Below are 22,623 nucleotides of genomic sequence, written 5' to 3' on the forward strand. Positions count from 1 at the left end.
TCTTAGGTGTGGCTAGGGCTGCAATTATTATAAACCTTTCTAAAGACTAAAAATAGTCCGTATCTTTTAACTCAGCAATTTCAGGCCCATACTAAATACATAGGGATATATGCAGATTTAGCTCTTTGGGTGTTCTTCAGTGTTATTTATAATAACAAACTTGAAAGTAACTAAAATGTCTTTCAATGTGAGATTGGTTTTAAAAAAATTATACATTCACACATTCTACAGTAAAAAGCATTATCATTGAGAAACATCTATTGACATGTAGTGAAAAAAGCCAGAGATGACAGTATAATTTTATTTTTGTCAAGAATATTTTCAGAGGAAAACAAATAATCGCTCTATTATTTTAATTGTTTTCCTCTGAAGATATTCTTTACTTACAATATTACTTTTTTGAGTGAAAGCTCACCTGTTAACGAGTTCTCTCTTTAATTTCAGTCTCTGAATAGGCCAGCTGGCATTTTCTGTTTCATGCCCACTGACTGCAGATGCAGCTCCTGTTTTGGAAAATTCTTGTTATTCTTCAACAAATTTTTATTGACTATATACCCTTGTTGAGCATTCAGAGATGAATAAAATATTGTTTCCTCCCTTGAATGGATCACCATTAGTTTGTTTTTCCTAAGCAGAAAAATAACTTTACTGTCAGAATATTAAATTTTAGCTTTCATTTCTGTCATTGTACAGAATGAAATTTTGTAGCATTTATCCTACTAGGAAATTATATTGGGTAAACATGTAAATTGACTTCAAAAAAAGGTGTAGATAGAGTTATTGAAGAAAGATCCATAGCCTGAGCTTAACTGTGTTTCAGGCTGTATTAATGTTCTTTCCTACTGCCTTCCAAAAACCATTTTTTACCACCTCTGTCAAAGTGCCTTTTCTACCACCTTTTCACTCTTCCCTTGTGTACCCTTCTTGTTTCTTTCAATTGCCTTGATTTACACTGTCCCACTGACCTGACTTGGTCTTCCTTTTTTGCTTGACCTTTCCATCTTTCCTGGGATACCAGCTTAAGTCCTGGCTTCTCCATAAAGCCTTGATAATCACATTAATTCCCTCCTCTAAACTCTTCGGTCCCCTACCTATTTCACTGAACTTTGCATTCGGTTATGTGCTATCTTATATCATTTGCTATTTTTCAGGCCTTGTCTTCCTAACAGACTACAGTCTTTCTGAAGGAGAGAATGATACTTTTGCCTAATTTCTCTATCCCAGGATAGTGTCAGGCACAATTTAGTAAAAATTTGTTACTGCTTTGGGATTGTGTCTCAAATCCTTGAAGGTGATCTCAAGTGTGCATTCAACCTGCCCTTCAGTGTTGTTCTGGTGTTTCATTAGTATAATACTGGCTTATATGGACTCTGGTTCTTAGAGCCTATGGTTCCTAGTGACACATGTGTTAGCATGGACGCTCATTTCTGAAACTTCCTGTGCAATTTACAACCAATATTTCTGAAAGTAGAGTTCAGCCTTCTTGATACAGTCACACATGCAAGAGAGCAAACAGCACTTTTTGTTTCAGACATAACAGTCTCTGATAGAGGAAAGGTGACAAGTCCTGGTAGGACTCAGTCCAGGTCATATATTGGGTAGCCCTTTGTCTGGCTGCTTGCTTTGCTTCTTGTCTCTTGAGTCTCTCTCTGTATATATTTTAAAAGCTACATTAATAAACAGATTTGTGGGTGCTTTAGGCCAGATTAAGTGGCCATTGAACTTTTATGAACTTTACAACAACTCCCTTGTTGTAAAAGGAGTTCTTTATTACCCCAGAATGATAGCAGAACTGTACCAAGTTGAAAGGACTGGCTTTGCAATTTCCTGGGCAGATTTGAAGATGCAAACTTGAAAATATTATTTTGACCTATATTCACTCACTTTCAAAAGAAACCAATGAACAAGCTGTAGAGACTAGTTTATGTATACATTTTTTTTCATTTGCATTTTCAAGGACAATTATTAATTTTTTTTAGTTGAGCCTTTCATGAGTATAAGCAAATAAAAATGTGTCATTTTGTTTGTGAATGTGCTTATATCTCAGTCATATTGTATCTCACACTTGGCTCTGGGCCTTGCCTGAGTACTTTCTTTTTCTACTAAGATTTTTAATTAAGACTTGGACTCTTCCTAAATTCAAAAATTACTCTTGTTTGTAATTGAATTTTTAACAGAAACCTGTAACATAAGAAAAAAATTCTCCTAGCACCAAAATTATGAATTGGTTGCATTTTATGAGTTGTGGAAAGGAATTCCCCTAGTATTATGAAGTTATATCAGCCCAGTCATTACATGAAGTAAATAATTCCTCCTCCTGTTTTCCCTGTTTGAATATTCTTTCATAGTAGAATTTTTAAAATATGAATAGAAAATGTAAATTTTAAAAAATAATTTATGTTGCCAAGTGAAAAATGAAGTTGCTCAGTCATGTCCGACTCTGCAACTCCATGGACTGTTGACTCTGCGACTCGATGGACTGTTGCTTACCAGGTTCCTCAGGCGACAGTCCATGGAGTTTTTCAGGCAAGAGTACTGGAGTGGGTTGCCATTTCTTTCTCCAGGGGGTCTTCCCGACCCAGGGATTGAACCCGGGTCTCCCGCATTGTAGGCAGACGCTTTACCATCTGAGCCACAGGGAAGCCCTTCTTTTCATTAGTCCGGTATGCTGCTAAAAATATGCTTAAATGCTTAAAAACTTTGAAAAATATTAAAGAGCTTTTCTTCTATATCAGGAAGCATTCAGAATTGTCTGAATTGAATGTAAAAGTCTTAGAAGCTTTGGAACTTTATAATAAGTTGATGAATGAAGCGCCAGTATATGCAGTCTATTCAAAGATCCACCATCCAGCACATTACCCAACTTCATCAGCTGGAGTTCCAATTCAGGTGAGCATATCTTTTGAGAACATTTTTCAAGATTTAGAAAAAGTTTTAACTTAAAAAAAAGCATAGTATTAAAATTTCTATGGTCCATGAATAACATTATAAAATCCATCTTCATCAGAAAAATGTTGGATAAACAGTTAAGTGTTCACCAGGACAATTAGACACTTATATTTCACAAATATATTTTAGTTCATTTATGACATAATTAAGAGACCATTAAATATATGAGTGGAGTTCTGTTCTTCATAAGGTTTTGTAAGTATAAACCCTTTAATTTAGGACAGAGCCTGGCATGTCAGGAGTCTTCCAAATGTGGTACTGATGCTGTTCCTGTTGCTCAGCAAGCAAAATCTAACATTTATTTTAAATTTATGTTAAGATTTCTTTAACTTCTATGATGATTAAAAAGGCCTAAAGAACGTATTTTGTTCTCAGATCATGCTTTATATTTTCTCAGATGTACGGCTTACACTGTTAAAAATCCACACATGATGAGAATATGATGCAGATCTATACATACAGGTTCCATGACCCTTTCATGAACATCTTTTCCAGGGCTTTTTACACCTTTTCTGTGCTTCCCAGCTGAAGTGAATATTTATATTTGTCAGTATCCGGTATTCTAAAGCCTTTTTCAAATTTCAGCCAGTTAGCAGTTGAATTCAGAATGAGCTTGGATGAACAAATTTCATGTTAATGTATGAAAACTGGTATGTAAAGGAGTGTGTGAAGGAGACACCAAGGAGAAACAGAATGTGGATGCATAATCTAGGTGACTTGACACAACGTAATTGTTAAGTAAAAAAAGAATAGTTACTATGGTAACTGTCACATCAGACAAGATGCATTTATCAAATATGGTGTTCCCCGAACTTCTGAAAATGATGCGAGTCATTACATGTGAGGGTAGAAAGGACTTCTGGGTGCAAAAGACAGCTGGAGTTTATTCAGTATTGCTTCTGTTTATCTGCTGCTGCTGTGAACATGAAACAAAACAAAATGCAGCATTGTGTTATAGGACTAGATGTTGCATTTACTACTTTGTGTGTCTGAAAAGGGTCCTTCCTGTGTCCTTCCTGTGTCAGATTTTTATGTTTAGTTGCATACTGTTTACAATCCGTGTTTCGCTAAGCACAACTTATTCCTTTAAAAAGTTAGCATTCTGTCTAGTTTGATTCTTCATAGAATGTTATCTATATTATTCATGCATAATAACATTTGAAATATTTAAAGTTCCTATTCTAATTTGAAAAAGGAAAGTTCATACTAGAAAAAGTTAGAGTAACACACCATTAGCTGCATCTGTGAAGGCCATTCAGGAATCCTAACGTGCAGAAGAGGTCCACTCCCACCATCTAAGCCTGTTGTCAATGGGCTGTGTGTGTCTGCTAAGGAGGTAGTATGATTTTTTTTTTCCTTTTTAAATTTTTGGCTGCACTGCCCAGCTTAGTTCCCAACCAAGGATCAGACCCATCCTTTCAGCAATGAAAATATGGAGTCCTAACCACTGGAAAGAAAGTGAAAGTCGCTCAGTCATGTCCAACTCTTTACAACCCCATGGACTATACAGTCCATGGAATTCTCCAGGCCAGAATACTGGAGTGGGTAACTTTTCCCTTCTCCAGGGGATCTTCCCAACCCAGGGATCAAACCCAGGTCTCCCACATTGCAGGTGGATTCTTTATCAGCTGAGCCACCAGGGAAGCCCAAGAATACTGGAGTGGGTAGTCTGTCCCTTCTCCAGCAGATCTTCCTGACCCAGGAATTGGACTGGGGTCTCCTGCATTGCAGGCAGATTCTTTACTAACTGGGCTCTCAGGGAAGCCCCCTAACCATTGGACTGCCAGGGAATTCCCATAATTATAGTTGTCAATGTAGTAGTTGATTTGGCATTTCTAGAATTCTACATTTTCATGTTATTGGTCTTTGCTTTAAAAATAGCTTAGTTTAAAATTGGAGTGATGATAGTTACTATATGATACTTGTTAAACATGCAGTTATTTTGAATGTTGTATTTTGTAAGCAGGTTGTAGAGCCTGTCCTGAAAGAGATGTTACCCTGGAAATTAAGTAGGGCACACATACATATAAATATCCAAAGAGACTTAGACCATGTTGCTAGTTCTTGAGGGCACATCTCCTTTACCCAGAATTCTTCTCTCCTTTTGTCCTATCTGTCCTGCAGGAAGGATGAAGGAGGCATTGCCAGAGAGGGCCTGCACCCTGCCTTGATACCACTTATCCTTCAACTTATTCTTTTAAGTTTCATTCTTAAGAAGTTGAATAAGGCACCCTGAGATAGGGGTGAAGGTCATCTCTCTCATGGTGACTTGAAGTGATACTGTGCTGACTTCAAGGGAGTATATAGTCTTCAGTGGCTTGACAGCAAGACATGTTACCTAGTAATAGACAGCCTAGATGAATTCCAACCTGCTGCTTAAAAATACACAACCTCCCTTCCTTTCATCCCACTGCAAAATAAAAGAATGAGCAAGTAAATCATAAACTTCCATGGATTTGGCACTGTAATGTGAAAGTGCTCCACGTTTTATACCAGTGTGGACAGATTGGTGAAATCAGATTGCTCTCCAAAGAACTATAACATTTTATTTCATTTAAGTCTTTTAAAGTTTTAATGTATTGCTAGGCAGTAGTTTGGGAAATCAGTGAGTCAACCTTTTCTCCTTGGTTAACAGACATACCCAGTTCAACCACATGGTGGAAACTATATGGGTCAAAGTATTCACCAAGTCACGGTTGCCCCAAGCTACAGCCTAGGACCGGATCAGATTGGTCCACTGAGATCTCTGCCTCCAACTGTGAATTCCTCAGTGACAACACAGCCTGCTCAAATTCCGTACTTAAGGTAAGTTTTGGGGAGCTATGTTAATTTTGTAATTATATACATTAAATTTTCACAGATGTTCAGAAGGAGAATAATTAGACCCTTTTCTTTATAATAATAGTGCCCTCTTTTGCTGTTGAGATGAAGTTATAGAAGTGCTCATTCAAGATCCCATGAGATAGGAATACTGCTGTCTTAGCTTTGCTACCCATACTGAGATGGTGCCCAGACCTGGATTATAGTCTGGGTCCCTGGGAAAAAAATAAGCTAACTTGGAGAAGAAAATGTCAAGCCACACCAGTACTCTTGCCTGGAAAATCCCACGGACAGAGGAGGCTGGTAATCTATAGGCCACGGGGCCACAAAGAGTCGGACACGACTGACTTCACTTTCACTTTCACTTCCCGTATAGAAACAAGCCAATGATATACTTAGCACGGTGCTATAATTAGTAGTCTCAATGAAGACGGGAAGTGGCAACCCACTCCAGTATTCCTGCCTGGGAAATCCCATGGACAGAGGAGCCTGGTAGGCTACAGTCCATGGGGTCGCAAAAGAGTCGACATGACTGAGTGACTGAATAACAACAACAAAGTAGTCTCAGACATATTTCAGGAATGTGTATTCCTAAAAAGCAAAAACCTTTGCTGCTTTGACTCTTAAAAGAAGTATGTTTCAGCTGTGGAATTTGTCGTCTGATTTTTTTATATTCTTCACTTCTATTCTGAAAACCATGTTTGAATCTTGCCTTCTGTTAACTTTGCTTAACACAAAATGTCTGTTTAGTACAGTCATATGTAATGATCTCGAAAATCTCTTCCCACTCTTATATTCCATGAGTATAAATTTTAGATATTATCTGGTAATTAAATAAATCTGTTCATACTGCTGTTTAACTCAGTTAAAATGTAAAAATTTTGTTATCCTGGGTGACATTAGGAATCACAGAGAGAAAAACTATAGAGTATAGACATTAATCCTCCTGTATTGAAGCAGTATATTTGGTGCAATTATAGCCACTGGGGAAGCCCCTTTTAAAAGTTACACTATGTTGGGACTTCATTATGGTCTAGTGGTTGAGAATCCGCCTTCCAATGCAGATGACATGAGTTCAATCCCTGGTTGTGGAACTAAGATCCCACATGCCGTGGGGCAGCTTAGCCTGTGTGCCACAACTAAGACTTAATGCAGCCAAAAAAGTAAATAAATAAAATAAAAGCTACACTATAGTAATTATAGAAACAAATAGGTGTACCTGCAGTTTGGTGTGATTTTCAACTTAGTAGGAATTTGGGATTTTTTTGTTTTCTTTTTGCAGAGTGTTAATATAGTCTGTTGAGGGTAGATTCAGGTCCTGTGTGGATTTCACATTCTCCCTGCTTGTGTTATTTTTATGTAGGCATTCAGGTTAAGCTACCAGGGGCAGCTTGGAAAGGGCGCTACCAGAGGAAAGTGTAAAGAGTGGGTAAGGAAACATGGTCTCCGCTGTGCTGACTGAGAGAAGGGGACAGGGGAAAATGGGCCAAAGGGTACTTGAGCTGGGGCTCTGCTATCACCACAGCTGGTCAAGAACACCAGGGGCAGAAACAATCTGCATCTCCTCAGAAGATTTCCAAATGTTTTCCATGAGAGATTTTGGGGAAAAAAAAATTAGATAGGCCTTATAATCGTATATTTTATTTTACTTGGAGTACATCCTTCTTCCCAAATATGAAAATTACATTAACAGTGTTGGATAGCTGGAGTGGTTAAATCATAATCAGAATAGTAGAGCTATATAAACTTAGAAATATGGAAAAGACATTTTTATTTTGTCACAGTGATTGATCTCCAACCGTAACCCAGACAATGCAAAGTAAATATGGTTTTCTTTTTAAAATTTTGTTTGCAGCACTGGACAAGACACTATTTCCAATCCTACTTACATGAACCAGAACTCTAACCTTCAATCAGCTCCTGGTGCAGCTGCTTACACACAGCAGATGGGGATGTCTGTGGATATGTCATCTTACCAGAACACTACTTCCAACTTGCCGCAGTTGGCAGGCTTTCCGGTGGCAGTTCCAGCTCATTCAGTTGCACAGCAGCAAACAAATTACCATCAACAGCAGCCTCTCCTTTAAAATCAAACCAAGCATTTTCTTGAAAGCCTTCATAAGTGTACTACTCAACCCTTGTGATTATAATCTGAAAATATTAAAAGAAGGAAAAAAAAATTTTCTCAACTGAAAAGACCCATGAATAAATAAAGCACAAAAACCTGTCTTTCTTTTTATGCTATAAAAAGTTCTTTTCAAGTACCAGCTTGTTTGAAGTCAGACTTTTGATCAGAGGCCGCTTCAAGTTGCTTCCAGTTAGTTCTTTCTTACTTTCAAATCTCTCTACACAAATCTGGACAAACAAGTAGCCTTATGACACTAAACAACAAGAGATAGGAGTGTAGGAGTGTATAAGGAAAGCAGCATTTACCCCTAAATTGTCATGGTAATTGGGAAAGCACTGAAACCTTTAAGTACTTTCTGTCTGCTCTCTTTTTTTCAGTTTCCCACATACCATTGTTTAAAAAGGCGAACATGTTTTGTGCAGGCATTTAGCTTCCCTGCGTATTTCCTTTGTTTCCTTAAATTGCAGTTGTGTTTGCAGTACTGTCAGTTTTGCTCTCAGTGATGTGTTGAGTAATAATTAGCATAGAATTGTCTACGAAAGGAAGAGCACTTTGGGAGGAACAGAAATGTTTTCTGTTATTATTAGTGAAGACCATGTAAATGCAGGTGTGTGTTAAAGTGTTTAGCCAGTTCTCCAGTCATGCCAACAGTGGGTTGAGGGATGCCCCATGAAACATTTCCATTCCCTGGGGAAAAAATAAAAAACATTTTTTCCTACAAGGGTCCTTAGCATTTAGAATTGTCACTTAACCTTTTCAAGTGGTTTTGGCCAGCATCTAATGAAGATACAAGGTCCGTTTGGTTTTTTTTTTTTGGTCGGTCGGTTGGTTTTGTTTTTCTGCAGCATGGTGTGCAGAGACACTGCATTTCCTTTTTACAGACTGTGTGAATTTGAGCTACGAGACATTCCTAATAACTTGATGCAGTGTATACCAGGCGTGAATAATGTGTGTTTTTACTGATGTGTTGTTTTTTTAAAAGGTGATTTGAGTACCACTGGTATGCCAGACTGTTGACAATTTTGGCCATTGCTTTCAGAAGTAATCTTGAGCTTGTGGAATAATAACAGGCAGTGGATTTATAGGGAAGCCATCAAGACAGGTTTCCTGAAGCCTATGTTCTAGGTGAGTTTGAAGTGCTAAAAATTCCACGTACTTTGGGAGTTAGGTAGTGAACCAGTAGGGATTGTTTTCTTTCCTAAGAATTTGGACCACTACTGCATCATCTACCAACCTTCTAGATAGCACAAAATGTGAATACATATGCTTACAGATTCATGGTATTTCAACTGAGAGAAACAATGGATGTAAAGTTAAGTTTTTAAAAATTTAACTAGCAGGAATTCCCTGGCTCTCCGGTGGTTATGACTTGGCGCTGTTACCACTGGGGTCCATATTCAAACTAAGATGCAGCAAGCTGCAAAAATATATAAACTTGCATGGAAGCAAGATTTCTATATTGTTTTTTAAAGAAAGCCCTTAATCTTTCTACTAAGAATCCATTTGAAGATAGTGCTCTGGAAATATTTGTCATTTCTGTATTTATAGAAATTCCATTATAAATATGTTCCTTTTTCAAAGAAACTATATTCTGGGAAAAAACAGTCTTCTATATACTACTTGGTCTACATTTAAAGGGAAAAACAAGCAGAATTTGAAAAACCCAATTTCTGTCATTGTTTTATTTCAGATATAAGTAACTGGAAAGAAACTTTTAACCTTTGATGTCTGTTTTCTGTTTTTTATCCAGTATTTTCCTTCCATGTGAATTCAGTTATATACTTGTAAGAAATTCTAAAATAGCACCTTACTTTTTTGGAAATGAATCTTCTATAAAGAAAACAAAACAGAAAAAACATTTTCAAAACCTCTTGATAATAATTAACGTTTGCATAATATATGAAAAATCTTAAATTTTCCTCCCAAACAATATTTAATAGTTATTTTAATGTTTGTGTAAATAATTTATGTATAACTGTGATCTGAGTTGTAAAAGCTTGATTCTGTGTAAGTCTTTGAATTACAATAAATACTGCACACCCACTAATTTGGGTTCTACCATTTTTAAGTTCAACTAATGTAGTTTTGGAATGATATAACATGAAACATGTATATAGTGTATATTGGCATTTATCTGTGAAATTTTATATATCTGGAAGTTTATTCTCCCTTTTAAATTAAAAATAATTTTATTTTTGCCATACTGTAGTGAATTTTGTGTTACAGGTTGTTGATAGTATAAAAATGTTATTAAATCTGTGTACTGAGATGATATTTTTGGTGTTAATAAGAAAAACAGGGTTATTTTTCTTTCTTTTTCATGATATTATGGATGTGTTTAAGACCTGTTTATAATTAAATGTTTTCTGCCAAAAGAATTGTCTAACATCAGATTTCTACATTAGGTTCATACTTAACTATTTTATATAAAAAATAAAAATAACTTCTACTTTTTCATATGGAAATCTTGGTACATTAGAAAGAATTCCTGACAATTTATAATACAATTTTCATGAATGTAGGAAAAATCTACCCTAGATCTTAAACTATATTAAGTGAGATATGTTCTTACACTTTGAAAAATACATGCTGTACCAACATTGTCTTGTAATTAGGTAACTTGTTTATAAAATTACTTAAACATTAAATAATTATAATACTTATCAATTAACAATTGATACCTGACTACATAACAGATATCACTGTATATTTTGAAGACAGTTATAAAGTTTCACCGTCCAAATTTTTTAAAAATTGATTTTAGATGTTAAAAATTATGGTTTAGGAATTTTAAAAGAAGGTGCTCAGTAAAAATTGTGCCGAGGCCCCTGACTTCTGGGAGAGGATTTATTGTCATTTTGATGAGAAAGCTGAAGTTATTTTTGTAAGTAATAAATTATAAATACTATAGCACCAATCTGTCATGCTTTGTTTCTGTCAAAAGGCATTTTTCTTATTTACTTATATCAGTTTTAGTAAGTAGAGGACTCAGTTCTAGGGATTTGATTTAGTTTCTTTTGAAGATTAAAGATTTATTTTTTAAATAAAGTTCTCCACAGAAGATTGGTTCTAATCTTACCAGCAAATTAAAATTTGCATTTTGAAAAAACCTTACTGTGTCAAAAAGAGAAATTAGGTTGCTTACATAGAGTAGTGGGATGAATGAAAGTGAAGTCGCTCAGTCGTGTTGACTCTTTGTGAACCCGTGAATTATAGCCTACCAGGCTCCTCCATCCGTGGGATTTTCCAGGCAAGAATACTGGAGTGGTTTGCCATTTCTTTCTCCAGGGGATCTTCCCAACCCAGGGATCAAACCCAGGTCTCCCACATTGTAGGCAGACGCTTTACTGTCTGATCCACCACAGAAATTCCCATATACTCAGTCGGTAAAGTATCTGCCTGCAATGTGGGAGACCTGAGTTCAGTTTCTGGGTCAGGAAGTTCCTCTTGGGATAAACAGTGTCCTCCCAAAATTCATGCTCCCCTAGAATGTCAGATTGTGAACTCAACTGGAAAAAATCAGCAGATAGTTAAGGATCTCAAGGTGAGATCACTCTGGATTTAGCGTGGGCTCTAAATCCCATGACAGTGCCCTTATGAGAAGAGAAGACACAGAGACACAGCCAGCAAGTTATGAAGATGGAGGCAGAGATGGGAATTAATCTACCACAAGTCAAGGACTGCCTGGGGCCATCAGAACAGGAGGAAGCAAGGGCAGATTCTTCCCTAAGAGACTTCAGAAGGAACATGGCCCTTGATTTCAAATTTCTAGCCTCTAAAACTCACAAGAAATCAATGCTTTAAGCCACTCTGTTTGAGGTACCTTGTTATGGCAGCACTAGGAAACTGATGAACTTGGATAAAAGTCTATGGTGAAATCTGAATACCGGGCATTCCAGACTTTTACAAGACTGGCTAAAGTTGTCACAAGAGTTCTGAGATAAGTAAGTCCAGCTGCTAGACTTTTACTATCTTTTTCAAACTATAATGAAATCGTATGGATAAATGAAGCTACTGCTACTGCTAAGTCGCTTCAGTTGTGTCTGATTCTGTGCGACCCCATAGATGGCAGCCCACCAGGCTCCCCTGTCCCTGAGATTCTCCAGGCAAGAACACTGGAGTGGGTTGCCATTTCCTTCTCCAATGCATGAAAGTGAAAAGTGAAAGTGAAGTCGCTCAGTCGTGTCCAACTCTTAGCACCCCCATGGACTGCAGCCTACCAGGCTCCTCCGTCCATGGGATTTTCTAGGCAAAAGTACTGGAGTGGAGTGTCATCGCTTTCTCCGAAATGAAGCTAAGACCCCTGATAATCCCATTTTTAGTGATTAAAAAAATCTGCATTTCAATAATTGATTTCTTTCTGCCAGAGCTTATGCAATTACTATTCGCTCTTCTAGTGGGTATTGAACAAAAGGAGAAATGTTCAAGGCAAGCAGAGGGACAGAAGAAGAAACCAGAAAACTGGGTATCCTCCAGAAAGGCTACTGAAGAATGGAATTATGTTTTTATTTTATACCATAAAATAAAGGAAAAGACTTCCCAATACTTTTACAGCAGGTCAACGACCTCTACTAATTATATGTAGTCTAGGGAGCCATCTTTAAAAAAAATGAAGTGAAATCATGTAACATAAAATTAGCCATTTTGAAATGAATAGTGGCATTTTAGTACCATTTACCATCTCCCCAAATTAGTCTTTTTGTTGTCTTGTTTTTCCTCTTAGCATAAAGTTGTTAAGGTACATCTCCACATAACATAGTAAATGAGGTTCATATACCACAGGTTTATTTATCCATTCATCTGTTGATGGGTACTTGGGCTGTTTCCACCTTTTTGCTATTGTGAATAGTGCTGCTATGAATGTGTGTGTACATATTATTTGAATACCAATTTCCAGTTCTTTTGTATCTATATATTAGGGTGTAACTACTGGGGCATATGGTAATTTTATATTTAATATTCTGAGGAACTGTCAAACTTTCATACTGCCACCAACAATGCTTGAGGGTTCTGATTTCTCTACATTCTCACCAATGCTTATTTCCTGTTTTAAAAAATTATAGTCATTCTGATGGATGTGAAGTGGTGCCTCTTTGTGGTTTCTCTTTGTGTTTCCCTAATGGGTATTGAGCATCTTTTCATGTGCTTGGCCACTGTGTATCTTTTTTGGAAAAATATCTGTGAGCCTTCTGCTCATTTTTTAAATTGGATTGTTTGTCATTGAGTTGTAAGAGTGCTTGATATATTATGGATACTAGACACATGGATCTAGTTTCTTCCATTCTGTAGGTTGTCTTTTTATTTTCTTGATGATGTTCTTTGATGCATGAAAGTTTTTAATTTTGATGGAGTCCATTGTATTTACAATTTCTTTTGTTGCTTGTGCTTTTGATGTCATATCTAAGAGTTCATTACTAAATCCAAGGTCATGAAGATGTTCTCCTGTTCTCAGTGTTTTATGGTTTTAGCTCTTGAAAGTAGGTCATTGATCCATTTTGATTTAATTTTTGTGCATAGTGTGAGGTAGGACTCCAACTTCTTTCTTTTGCATATGGGCATCCAGTTGTCCCAACACCATTTGTTGAAGAGACAGTTCTTTCACCAGCTACTTTTTGACACCGCTGTAGCATACGCTAACGGTAGTCAGTTCTAGAACCTAGTCCTCTAGCTGCAGTGCATCAACTGCATAGCTGTATAGTTTGCAGTTCTAAAAGGTGGTAGCCTTGTCCTCATCTGGTCACTTCTGTCACTTACCTAAAAGGGGAATCAGTGCTAGCTTGTCAGGATATCATTCCCGGTGGTCAACAGATTAGCCCATGAACAGACAGGTATGTTGGGTGGCAATGTAGAGATTTGCCTTTAGCTATCATATAAGTTTTTTTTTTCTTCCAAGTAACTTCAGACAAGCGTTGTGAAAAGTACACTGTCTAAATTTTAAAAATGGGACCTAGAACCCAAGACAAAAGTAGGTTTTAGCATTTCTTTCCTAGGAAACCATTCCCCAGAGATTTTCACCTACATGTCTGGTCAGTACTGTGTCAAGAGGCTACCCTTAACAGCAAGTGAGTCTGGGAAAGTGAGTATTTTGCTTTCAGCCTCTATATAGAGAAGCCGGGGGAGGAGATGATTGGGAATAAATGTAGGAGTGAGCCATTCTATAGTACCTGACACAGAGACAGACCTGTGCACATGTGTTTACAACCTGGTATTACTATTTGCCTGGTAAATAGACTCAGATCACTCTGTTGCTGCCCAATGGTCAAATAAGCCCTTGTTAAGATTCTCTAAGTATACCATAGTTTTTAGTCAATAAAGGCTAGAATTAGCATAGTTACCAGAGAAGGCGATGGCACTCCACTCCAATACTCTTGCCTGGAAAATCCCGTGGACTGAGGAGCCTGGTAGGCTGCAGTCCATGGGGTCGCTGAGAGTCGGACACGACTGAGCGACTTACCTTTCACTTTTCACTTTCATACATTGGAGAAGGAAATGGCAACCCACTCCAGTGTTCTTGCCTGGAGAATCCCAGGGACGGGGGAGCCTGGTGGGCTGCCATCTATGGGGTCACACAGAGTCGGACACGACTGAAGTGACTTAGCAGCAGCAGCAGCAGCAGCATAGTTACATCTGACTTGATCATTAAAACTGGGACTTTTTTTTAACCTCAGGAGAGACCAAGAAGGTCCTGGAAGTCTACAGAGATGGGGATTAAAGTTTTAAGTTGCTCCTGTCATTTCTATTTTGAAACAGATGAAGAAATTACAGGTTTATTAACATTCATTAACTAATTCATATAATAACATTGGTACTACATGCTGGGGATGCTAAGAACTGAATTTCCAAGGTTGCATTGTGCTTGTGGCTTTGCCGTGCACTAACTGGTTGTATAACATCAGATGTTGCACTTGGACTTGACGAAAAACTTCTCGTATACATTGTCATTGAATTCGCATAACACTTGTTAGGTAGGCAAAGAGGTGACATAATCTTCACAAGGTCACAGTCACGTGGCCAAAGTTGCGATTATGACCTGGTCTGTCTGAGGCCCATGCCTGTGCCTTTTCCCACTACACTGGTGTGACAGTTACCTAGGAATGATTTGTATATTCAGGCTGTTAGCTAGTATCTTATAACAGCTTCCTTTCCCACAAGTCACTGAGACAGGTCCCAGAGGGCTCACATGGGGTAAAATGCCTTCAGATGTGAGCATGCTCATGTAAGGAACAGCATGCAAGTGGCTGGATCTGTTTAACGTGTACCTTCTGGTACAGTTAGCTCAGTCACACGGGGGATGATGAGACCAGATCTTGATGCAAATAGCCTTGCTCTGAGATCCTGACAGTGCTCTGTGTTTTCTGAATAGAAAAGAGTGAAATTCAAGGAATTGCTCTGAGGAAGACAGCAGGTGACAGCTAATTGAGATTGATTTGAAGTAGGAGAACTAGTTCTGAGTTGAAATCTGGGGCCCAGCATCCACACATACAGGTTAGTTTCTCCAAGGACCAAAGCTGCTGAGAAAAAAATCATCCAACCTGAGCTTGGAGTCCTGTCACATACTCAGTGAGGGACCAACTTAGGAGTCATGTACTTGTTAGGGTCTTTATGACCTGACCCTTGGCAGCCCTTCTAACGTCTTCCACTTTCTCATATACATGCTAGATTTCTACATTAGCTCAAAATTCCTCAGGTGCTAATATTGCTTTGCGTGTGTGTGTGTGTGAGTGTGTGTGTGTGTGTGTGTGTGTGTGTGTGTGTGTGTGTGTGTGCCTGCCTGGGTTTGGCCCTGTTGTTTTTCTCTGCCTGAAACGCTTTTGATCACCTAATAAATTGTCTTTGTGTCAGCCCAAATTCTTATTCTGATTCTGGCTCCTAGACCCTGCTGCACTTCTGTGGGTAGCATCTTGTAACTCCGTAATAGTTGACACATTGCATTGGAATGATCTGTGTGTGATACGGATCTGTCTTTAGGTCAGATACTACAGCTTGACTCATTCAACATCCAGTTTCCAACCATCTTATTAATATTCCTCCATATGGAAATCAGCAAACAAGGTAATAATGTTTGCCTTCCCAGATTCCTTTGGGAATCAGCCACGGGTGACCCAATGACATAGGCTTCAGTCAATGAAATATAGGTCAGAGTTCCTTGGGTGGGCTTTCTAGGATGAAAGACAATTTTAAAAGAAAAGGCTTTTGGCTCTTCCCCCTTCTGGCTTAGAAGGCAGATGCAATGTCAAGAGATAAAGCAACCGTATTGTGACCATGAGGAATAAAGTTATGAGGGCTCAGAAAAGTTTAAAGATGCCTGATTCTTTGTTTGCACCTTTGAGAGATACACCAGTTCTAAACTCTTCCTCTGGAATTCTTGTGTGGGGGGAAAAAAAAATCTGTCATTACCCCTATTTGTCTAGGTTTCTGTTGGTAGGGCTTTGCTATTTGTATATGAAAATATTCTTACCTTCACTAGATCTACAAAATCTTTCAGAACTTGGAGTTTTGTTTTACTCAGTGGTGTATTCACAGGGCCTAGCAGAGGCATATAAAATATTTTTGGAATGAAGAATAAAAATTGATTTAGCAGAGAGCTGCATAGCACCTCACAGTGCCTGGCATTCAAAAAATATGCGTTTTCTCCATCTTTTTTTTATCCTTGTACTTGTTTATTGTAATCATTCCACTTTAACATGTGTGAAATCAGGATGTATTTTATTTTACAGTGGATGGGCATGTATATTGTAGGACTTAATTTTCTTCCCTTAAAGCTATTCTACCAGTGATGCATCTTAAACTCCAACTTATCTTAGAATCCAGGGACTATTGCATTTTAACTATCAAGAGACAAAAGGCCCTGTCATTGTCAATATGGTCAGTAGCTCTTGGAAAAATCGTAGTGTCTCCAGTGCTCAGCAAATAATACTCATGGATGCCTTCCAGGACAGCATGTTCATTTCTCTACTTTGAGCCCAGGGGTTGCAGCAGAGCAGAAGCCCAGTGAATATTTCCTTATGACTCATGGAAGGTAACAGTACATCACAGACCTTGCTACGGACTGGAGAAGGAGTGAGTGGTTATGCAGAACAATAAATAAAGGAATCACCTAGAAGATGGAAAGGTCGTGGTTGGGATTTCCCTGGTGGTCGAATGGTTACGCATCCACCTTCCAATTCAGGGGAGGTGAATTCAACCCCTAGCCTGGGAACTAAGATCTCACATGCTGTGAGGCAACTAAGCCCACATGCTGCAACTGCTGAGCCTGTGTGCCACAACTAGAGAGGAGTCTGCGCTCCACAGCTAGGAAAAGCAAAGAGTGTGCGTGCGGCAACTAACACCTGACGCGGCCAAATATTTCTAAAAAGAAAGGTTATGGGTAATTTGAGCAGGTGATATTAACAAGAGACACAGCACGAGGATATGGAGATTAAGGAAAAAGAAAATTCTATGTAATGGGCCTGACAATACTGGATATTCCACTTCCAAGTTACCCTTCAGGTGGAGGGTTATATTGTTGTTTGTAGGTTTTTGCTTTCCCCCTTTCCTGGAAGAGGCTTGTACGTATCTACCCATGCTCTTGACTTCTGGAGTAGTATGTTTCCATGCAGTGATTTTTGTAATGGTTGCATGTCGTGTATTAGCCAATGGGATGTAAGCAGGTGCAACAAATGCCCACATCTAAGCAGAAGCTTAAAGAGGCATCTCAAAATTCCTGTAGCCCTGTGGTTTCTACTCTTTTCAGAGCTAGTACATCTCAGATTGGGGCTGCTTCTTTAGCCTGGACCTGGGAATAGGAAGACAAGCAGAGACAAGCCATCGGCTGGACCAGAAACATGGGATCCATGGTATTGTAATCCACTAAGATTTGGGACTTCCCTGTTGGTCCAGTGGTTAGGAATCCGCCAGTCATTGCACAAGACACACGTTCAATCCCTGGTCTGGGAGGATTCCACACACCTTTGGAGCAACTAAGCCCAGGCACCACAACTACTGAGCCTGTGGTCTAGAGCCAATGAGCCACAACAACTGAAACCCCTGCACCTAGAGCCCGAGCTCCGCAACAAAGATCAGCCCCCACTCGCTGCAACTAGAGAAAGGCCACGCACAGCAATGAAGACCCAGTGCAGCTCAAGATGAATAGATAAATGTGTTACTAAAGCAAAGATGACAAATAGGACTGGTAAAAAAAAAATAAAAAATTTAAATTAGCTAATAGCATCTCAATGACTTCCCTGGTGGCTCAGATGGTAAAAGTGTCTGCCTACCATGCGGGACACCCAGGTTCGATGCCTGGGTTGGGAAGATCCCCTGGAGAAGGAAATGGCAACCCACTCCAGTCCTCTTGCCTGGAAAATCCCATGGACAGAGGAGCATGGTAAGCTACAGTCCATGTGGTCGCAAAGGGTCGGACATGACTGAGCAACTTCACTACACTACACTACTAGCATCTCAATGTAATTCCCCACTTTCTCTTCCCAGGTGGCACAGTGGTAAAGAATCCACCTTCCAAAGCAGGAAATGCAGAGACACACAGGTTTGATCCCTGGATCAGGAAGATCCCCTGGAGAAGGAAATGGCAACGCACTCCAGTATTCTTGCCTGGAAAATTGCATGGTCAGAGGAGCCAGGTGGGCTCCAGTCCATGAGATGGCAAAGAGTCGGACACAACTGAGCAACTGTGCACATACAAGATATGTGAGTCATCTTCACAGTAATTATACTTCAAACTTAAACCTAAAAATTTACTTCCATTACTATCTGCATCAATTGTACTCTTTAAAATTGTATCCAGAAAACAATATTTTCACTGGTTTTTATAGCATATAAGCTTTTTAGGGTTAAGAAAGTAGACTTTTTCCAATTTTTGAATCTATAACAATCTTGAATATCCTGAAGGTCCATGGCCTTATGTGACTTTGGAACAGATTTTCAAAGTTTGAACCAGAGTATTAGGGGAGAGGGGGAGCAGAAGAGGAATTCTGGATAAATTCTTAGGAACAAGACAAAGTAGATCCTCCTGAGACAAAAACTCAGAAAATTTACAGTGGGATTGTCATGAGATAAAGGTGAAAGGTTAATTACACAAACCTGTGAATGCAATTGAGTACATGTGCTACTGTTATGATTTTTGTATACTCCAAGCTTAAAAATACAAATAATATTTTCCTAGATGCATGGACCCTAGACAAAATTTTTTGTGACTTTATTTTTAAATATGAAATTACTGCCATCTTATGATTCTGAGCTCTGTAAATCATGTCTTTTTTCAACAGTACTTCAGACAGAATTTTGACTGTGGGAAACACTTTGCAAAATGTATTTAAGTGACAGAATAAAGTTTTAAGAGTATTTGCAGCTGACAAAGTGATTTAGCAGCATTCAACATTTTAGGAAGGAAGACAGAGTATCTGTCAGTTCAGTTCAGTTCAGTCGCTCAGTCTTGTCCGACCTTTGCGACCCCATGAATCACAGCACGCCAGGCCTCCCTGTCCATCACCAACTCCTGGAGTTCACTCAGACTCACGTCCATCAAGTCAGTGATGCCATCCAGCCATCTCATCCTCTGTCGTCCCCTTCTCCTCCTGCCCCCAATCCCTCCCAGCATCAGAGTCTCTTCCAATGAGTCAACTCTTCGCAGTGGTCAATTGCTCTTGAGTAAGTCATTCTCTTGAAATCAGATTCCTAATTTGCTACAAGTGGGGTTTGTTCTAAATGGTTACTAAGTTCCCTTCCAGCTATAAAATTTTAGACTTAAAAAATTTTTTTTAAATCTTGGGATCATTTTAGATTTACAGAAAAGTTGTGAAGATAATACAGAGAGTTCTAAATGTTGTTTCCCCTATTAAAAACATCTTACCTTACTGAAGTACATCGGTTACCACTAAAACCAGTATTGATACATTATTATTAACTTAAGTCCATACTTGATTCTGACTTCCTTAGCTTTTGCCTCATGTCCTTTTTCTGTCTTAGGATCCCATCCAGGATACAACATGCCATTTAGTCATCACATCCCCTCAGGCTTCTTTTGGCTGTGACAGTTTCTTGGACTTTCCTTGGCAGTTTTGAGAAGTTCTAAGTCATGAGTTTTATAGAACCTCCCTCAATCGAGATTTGCACGGTGTCTTTCTCATGATTAGACAGGGGCTGTGGGTTTGAGAGAAGACCCTCTCTCAAACCTTTGCCCTCCTGTGATATCAAGGGTGTGTATCGTCATCCTGGTCAGGTGATGCTGATCCTGAACACCTGGCTGAGGTGGTGCTGGTCGCCTTTCTCCACTGCTCCTGGCCAGGTTGCCCTCTTTGGAAGATCACTGCACAGTGCACATGGAGGGAGTGGTAGCTATGGTGTTTCTAATAGATTATTTGGAATTCTTCCTCATGGGAGATTTGTCTCTTCTCTTCCGTTTATTTATTCAGTCATTTATTTTTATCACTATGAGCTCATAGATATTTATTTTATACATTAGGATATATTCCAATACTACTTTATTTTATTGCTCAAATTGTTCCAACTTTGGCCATTGAGAGCTCTTTCAGTTGGCTCCTGTGCCCCTTTGATGTATATACCCAGTCATTTTTTTTTTTTTTTTAGCACTTCTTTACTTTCTGACATGATAATGCTCCAGGCTTATCTTATATACTTCCTGCCCCGCTCCTGGAGTCAGCCATTTCTTCAAGGTGCCCTTTTATTAGAGGACAGTATTAGAAATCAAGACCTGAATTCTAGATGCATTTGTTGCTGCTGAGATGCAGTTATTTCTAGACCCTCAACTGAGGACAGGAAAACAAGTGTGTATATGCTAACCCATGGATATCTTTGCATATTTCTATATAGAACCATCTGAATCTCACACTGAGCTACACTTGAGTTCACACCTGTGTCTCTGACCCTAATCCATTACCACATGGATCATCCTAGACATCTCCCCTTGCTCATCTGTAACCTTCCACTCCAACAGTAGAAAAACCTGGCTCCCAACACCTGCCATCCATTTACCTAATTATTCCATTCCAGTATGTATGTATAGGGACTTCAGAATTGTTAACCCATCCTCCTCAGGGAACAACTTTGTCAACTGCAGTGCAGTCCTGCTTCTGCACAGCTCCTTTTGCTTAGTCTCATAGACCCCACTCATTTCAAACATTACTTAGACTAGCACCTTCCCCTTCTCCCATGTCCTTCAGTGAAGTTGTTTCATGGTTTGCTGTCATAATAATAATAGTATTTTGTCACATTCTGCCTCCCATCTTGGGAATGCCCAAAATTTCTAAATGATTTTTTTAATTTGCACACATTAAGGTTCACTCTTTGTGGTGTAAAGTTCTCTAGGTTTTGACACATGCTTAGAGTCAAATATCCAGCGTTACAGTATCCTACAGAGTAGTTTCAGCATCCTAAAAAAATCCTGTGCTTCACCTGTTCAACCCTCCCCCTTTCTACTGATCTGTTTACTGTTATAGCTTGACTTTTTCTAAAATTGCATATAAACATAATAATTTGTGTGGGCTTCCCAGGTGGCACTAGTGGTAAAGAACCCACTTGCCAATGTAGAATATGGAAGAGACGCAGGTTCGATCCCTAGGTTGGGAAGATCCCCTGGAGGTGGGCATGGCAACCTACTCCAGTATTCTTTGCCTGGAGAATCCCATGGACAGAACAGCCTGGTGGACTATAGTCCCTAGGGGCGCAAAGAGTTGGACCTGACTTTAAAGCAACTTAGCACTCACATAATCATTTATGTAGTTACAAATGTAGCCTCAGATTGGCTTCTTTCATTAAACAAGATGCATTTAGGGTTTATCCATGTCTTTTAATGGCTTGTTAGATCATTTTTTTTAAAATCACCAAATAATATTCCATTGTACCATTGACTATATTTTAAAAGATACATTTGCCTATTGAAGGACATCTTGGTTGCTTCCAGCTTGGGGTGATTATGAATAAAACTGCTACCTACATTTGCATGCTGGTTTTTGTGTGCACCTAAGGTTTCAAGTCAATTGTGTAAATACTTAGGACCACAACTGCTGGACTGTTGGTGTGTTTAACTTATTAACAAACTGACAAACTATCTTCCATAGTGGCTGTGCCATTTAGCATTCCCATCATCAACGAATAAGAATTCCTGTTGCTTCTAATCCTCGCTAAAAAGTGCTATTGTCAATTAAAATTGTTTTTAAGCCTGATAGGTGTGTGTTGGTACTGTATTGTCATTTTAATTTGTATTTTCCCATTGACAACTGATGTTGGGTATCTTTTCATATGCTTATTTGCTACTATATTTGGTAAAGAGTCCATTCAAATCTTTTGTCCATTTATTAATTGAGTTGTTAGTTTTCTTATTGTTGAGTTTTGAGAGTTGTTTGTATATTTTGTTTACAAGTTCCTTATAGGATTTGTGTCTTGCAAATGTATTCTGCCAGAAATGTATTCTGTCATTTCATTCTCTTAACAGAGTCTTTCACAGAGCCTACAGTAGTTTTTAATTTTAATAAAGCCAAACATGTCAATTTTTACTTTCTTGGATACATTTTTGGTAGTAGTGTATCCAAAACCTCATCACCAAACCCAGAGTCATGTAGATCTTCTCCTATTTTTTCTCTTAGAAGTTTTAAAGTTTTGTACTTAGATCTATGATCTGTTTTGAGTTCACTTTTTATAAAGTCTGAAGATTTTTTCAAAGTAGAGGCTTTGAGATAGTTCACATACCACACCATTCATCTATTTAAAAT

General features: G+C 38.6%; 1 protein-coding gene across 5 annotated transcripts in view; it reads left to right on the top strand.

Moving 5' to 3' along the window:
* STAM2 (signal transducing adaptor molecule 2) overlaps window positions 1-22,075 on the top strand; it is a 70,567-nt gene extending 48,492 nt beyond the window's left edge. For 2 of the 5 annotated variants that reach the window (XM_055572575.1, XM_055572574.1), the window contains exons 12-14: window positions 2,736-2,889; window positions 5,585-5,754; window positions 7,625-9,490. In XM_055572575.1, the coding sequence (XP_055428550.1) occupies window positions 2,736-2,889; window positions 5,585-5,754; window positions 7,625-7,856 (556 nt within the window). In that variant the 3' untranslated portion in view covers window positions 7,857-9,490. Of the gene's footprint in view, window positions 1-2,735; window positions 2,890-5,584; window positions 5,755-5,854; window positions 6,926-7,132; window positions 7,199-7,624; window positions 9,491-18,367 lie in introns of those variants that run through there. The other 3 variants (XR_008711917.1, XM_055572576.1, XM_055572577.1) reach the window with 3 other exon arrangements.
* The last annotated feature ends 548 nt before the right edge of the window (window positions 22,076-22,623 follow it).

The sequence above is a fragment of the Bubalus kerabau genome, chromosome 3, assembly GCF_029407905.1.
Source record: "Bubalus kerabau isolate K-KA32 ecotype Philippines breed swamp buffalo chromosome 3, PCC_UOA_SB_1v2, whole genome shotgun sequence".
Classification (NCBI taxonomy): Eukaryota; Metazoa; Chordata; class Mammalia; order Artiodactyla; family Bovidae; genus Bubalus; species Bubalus kerabau.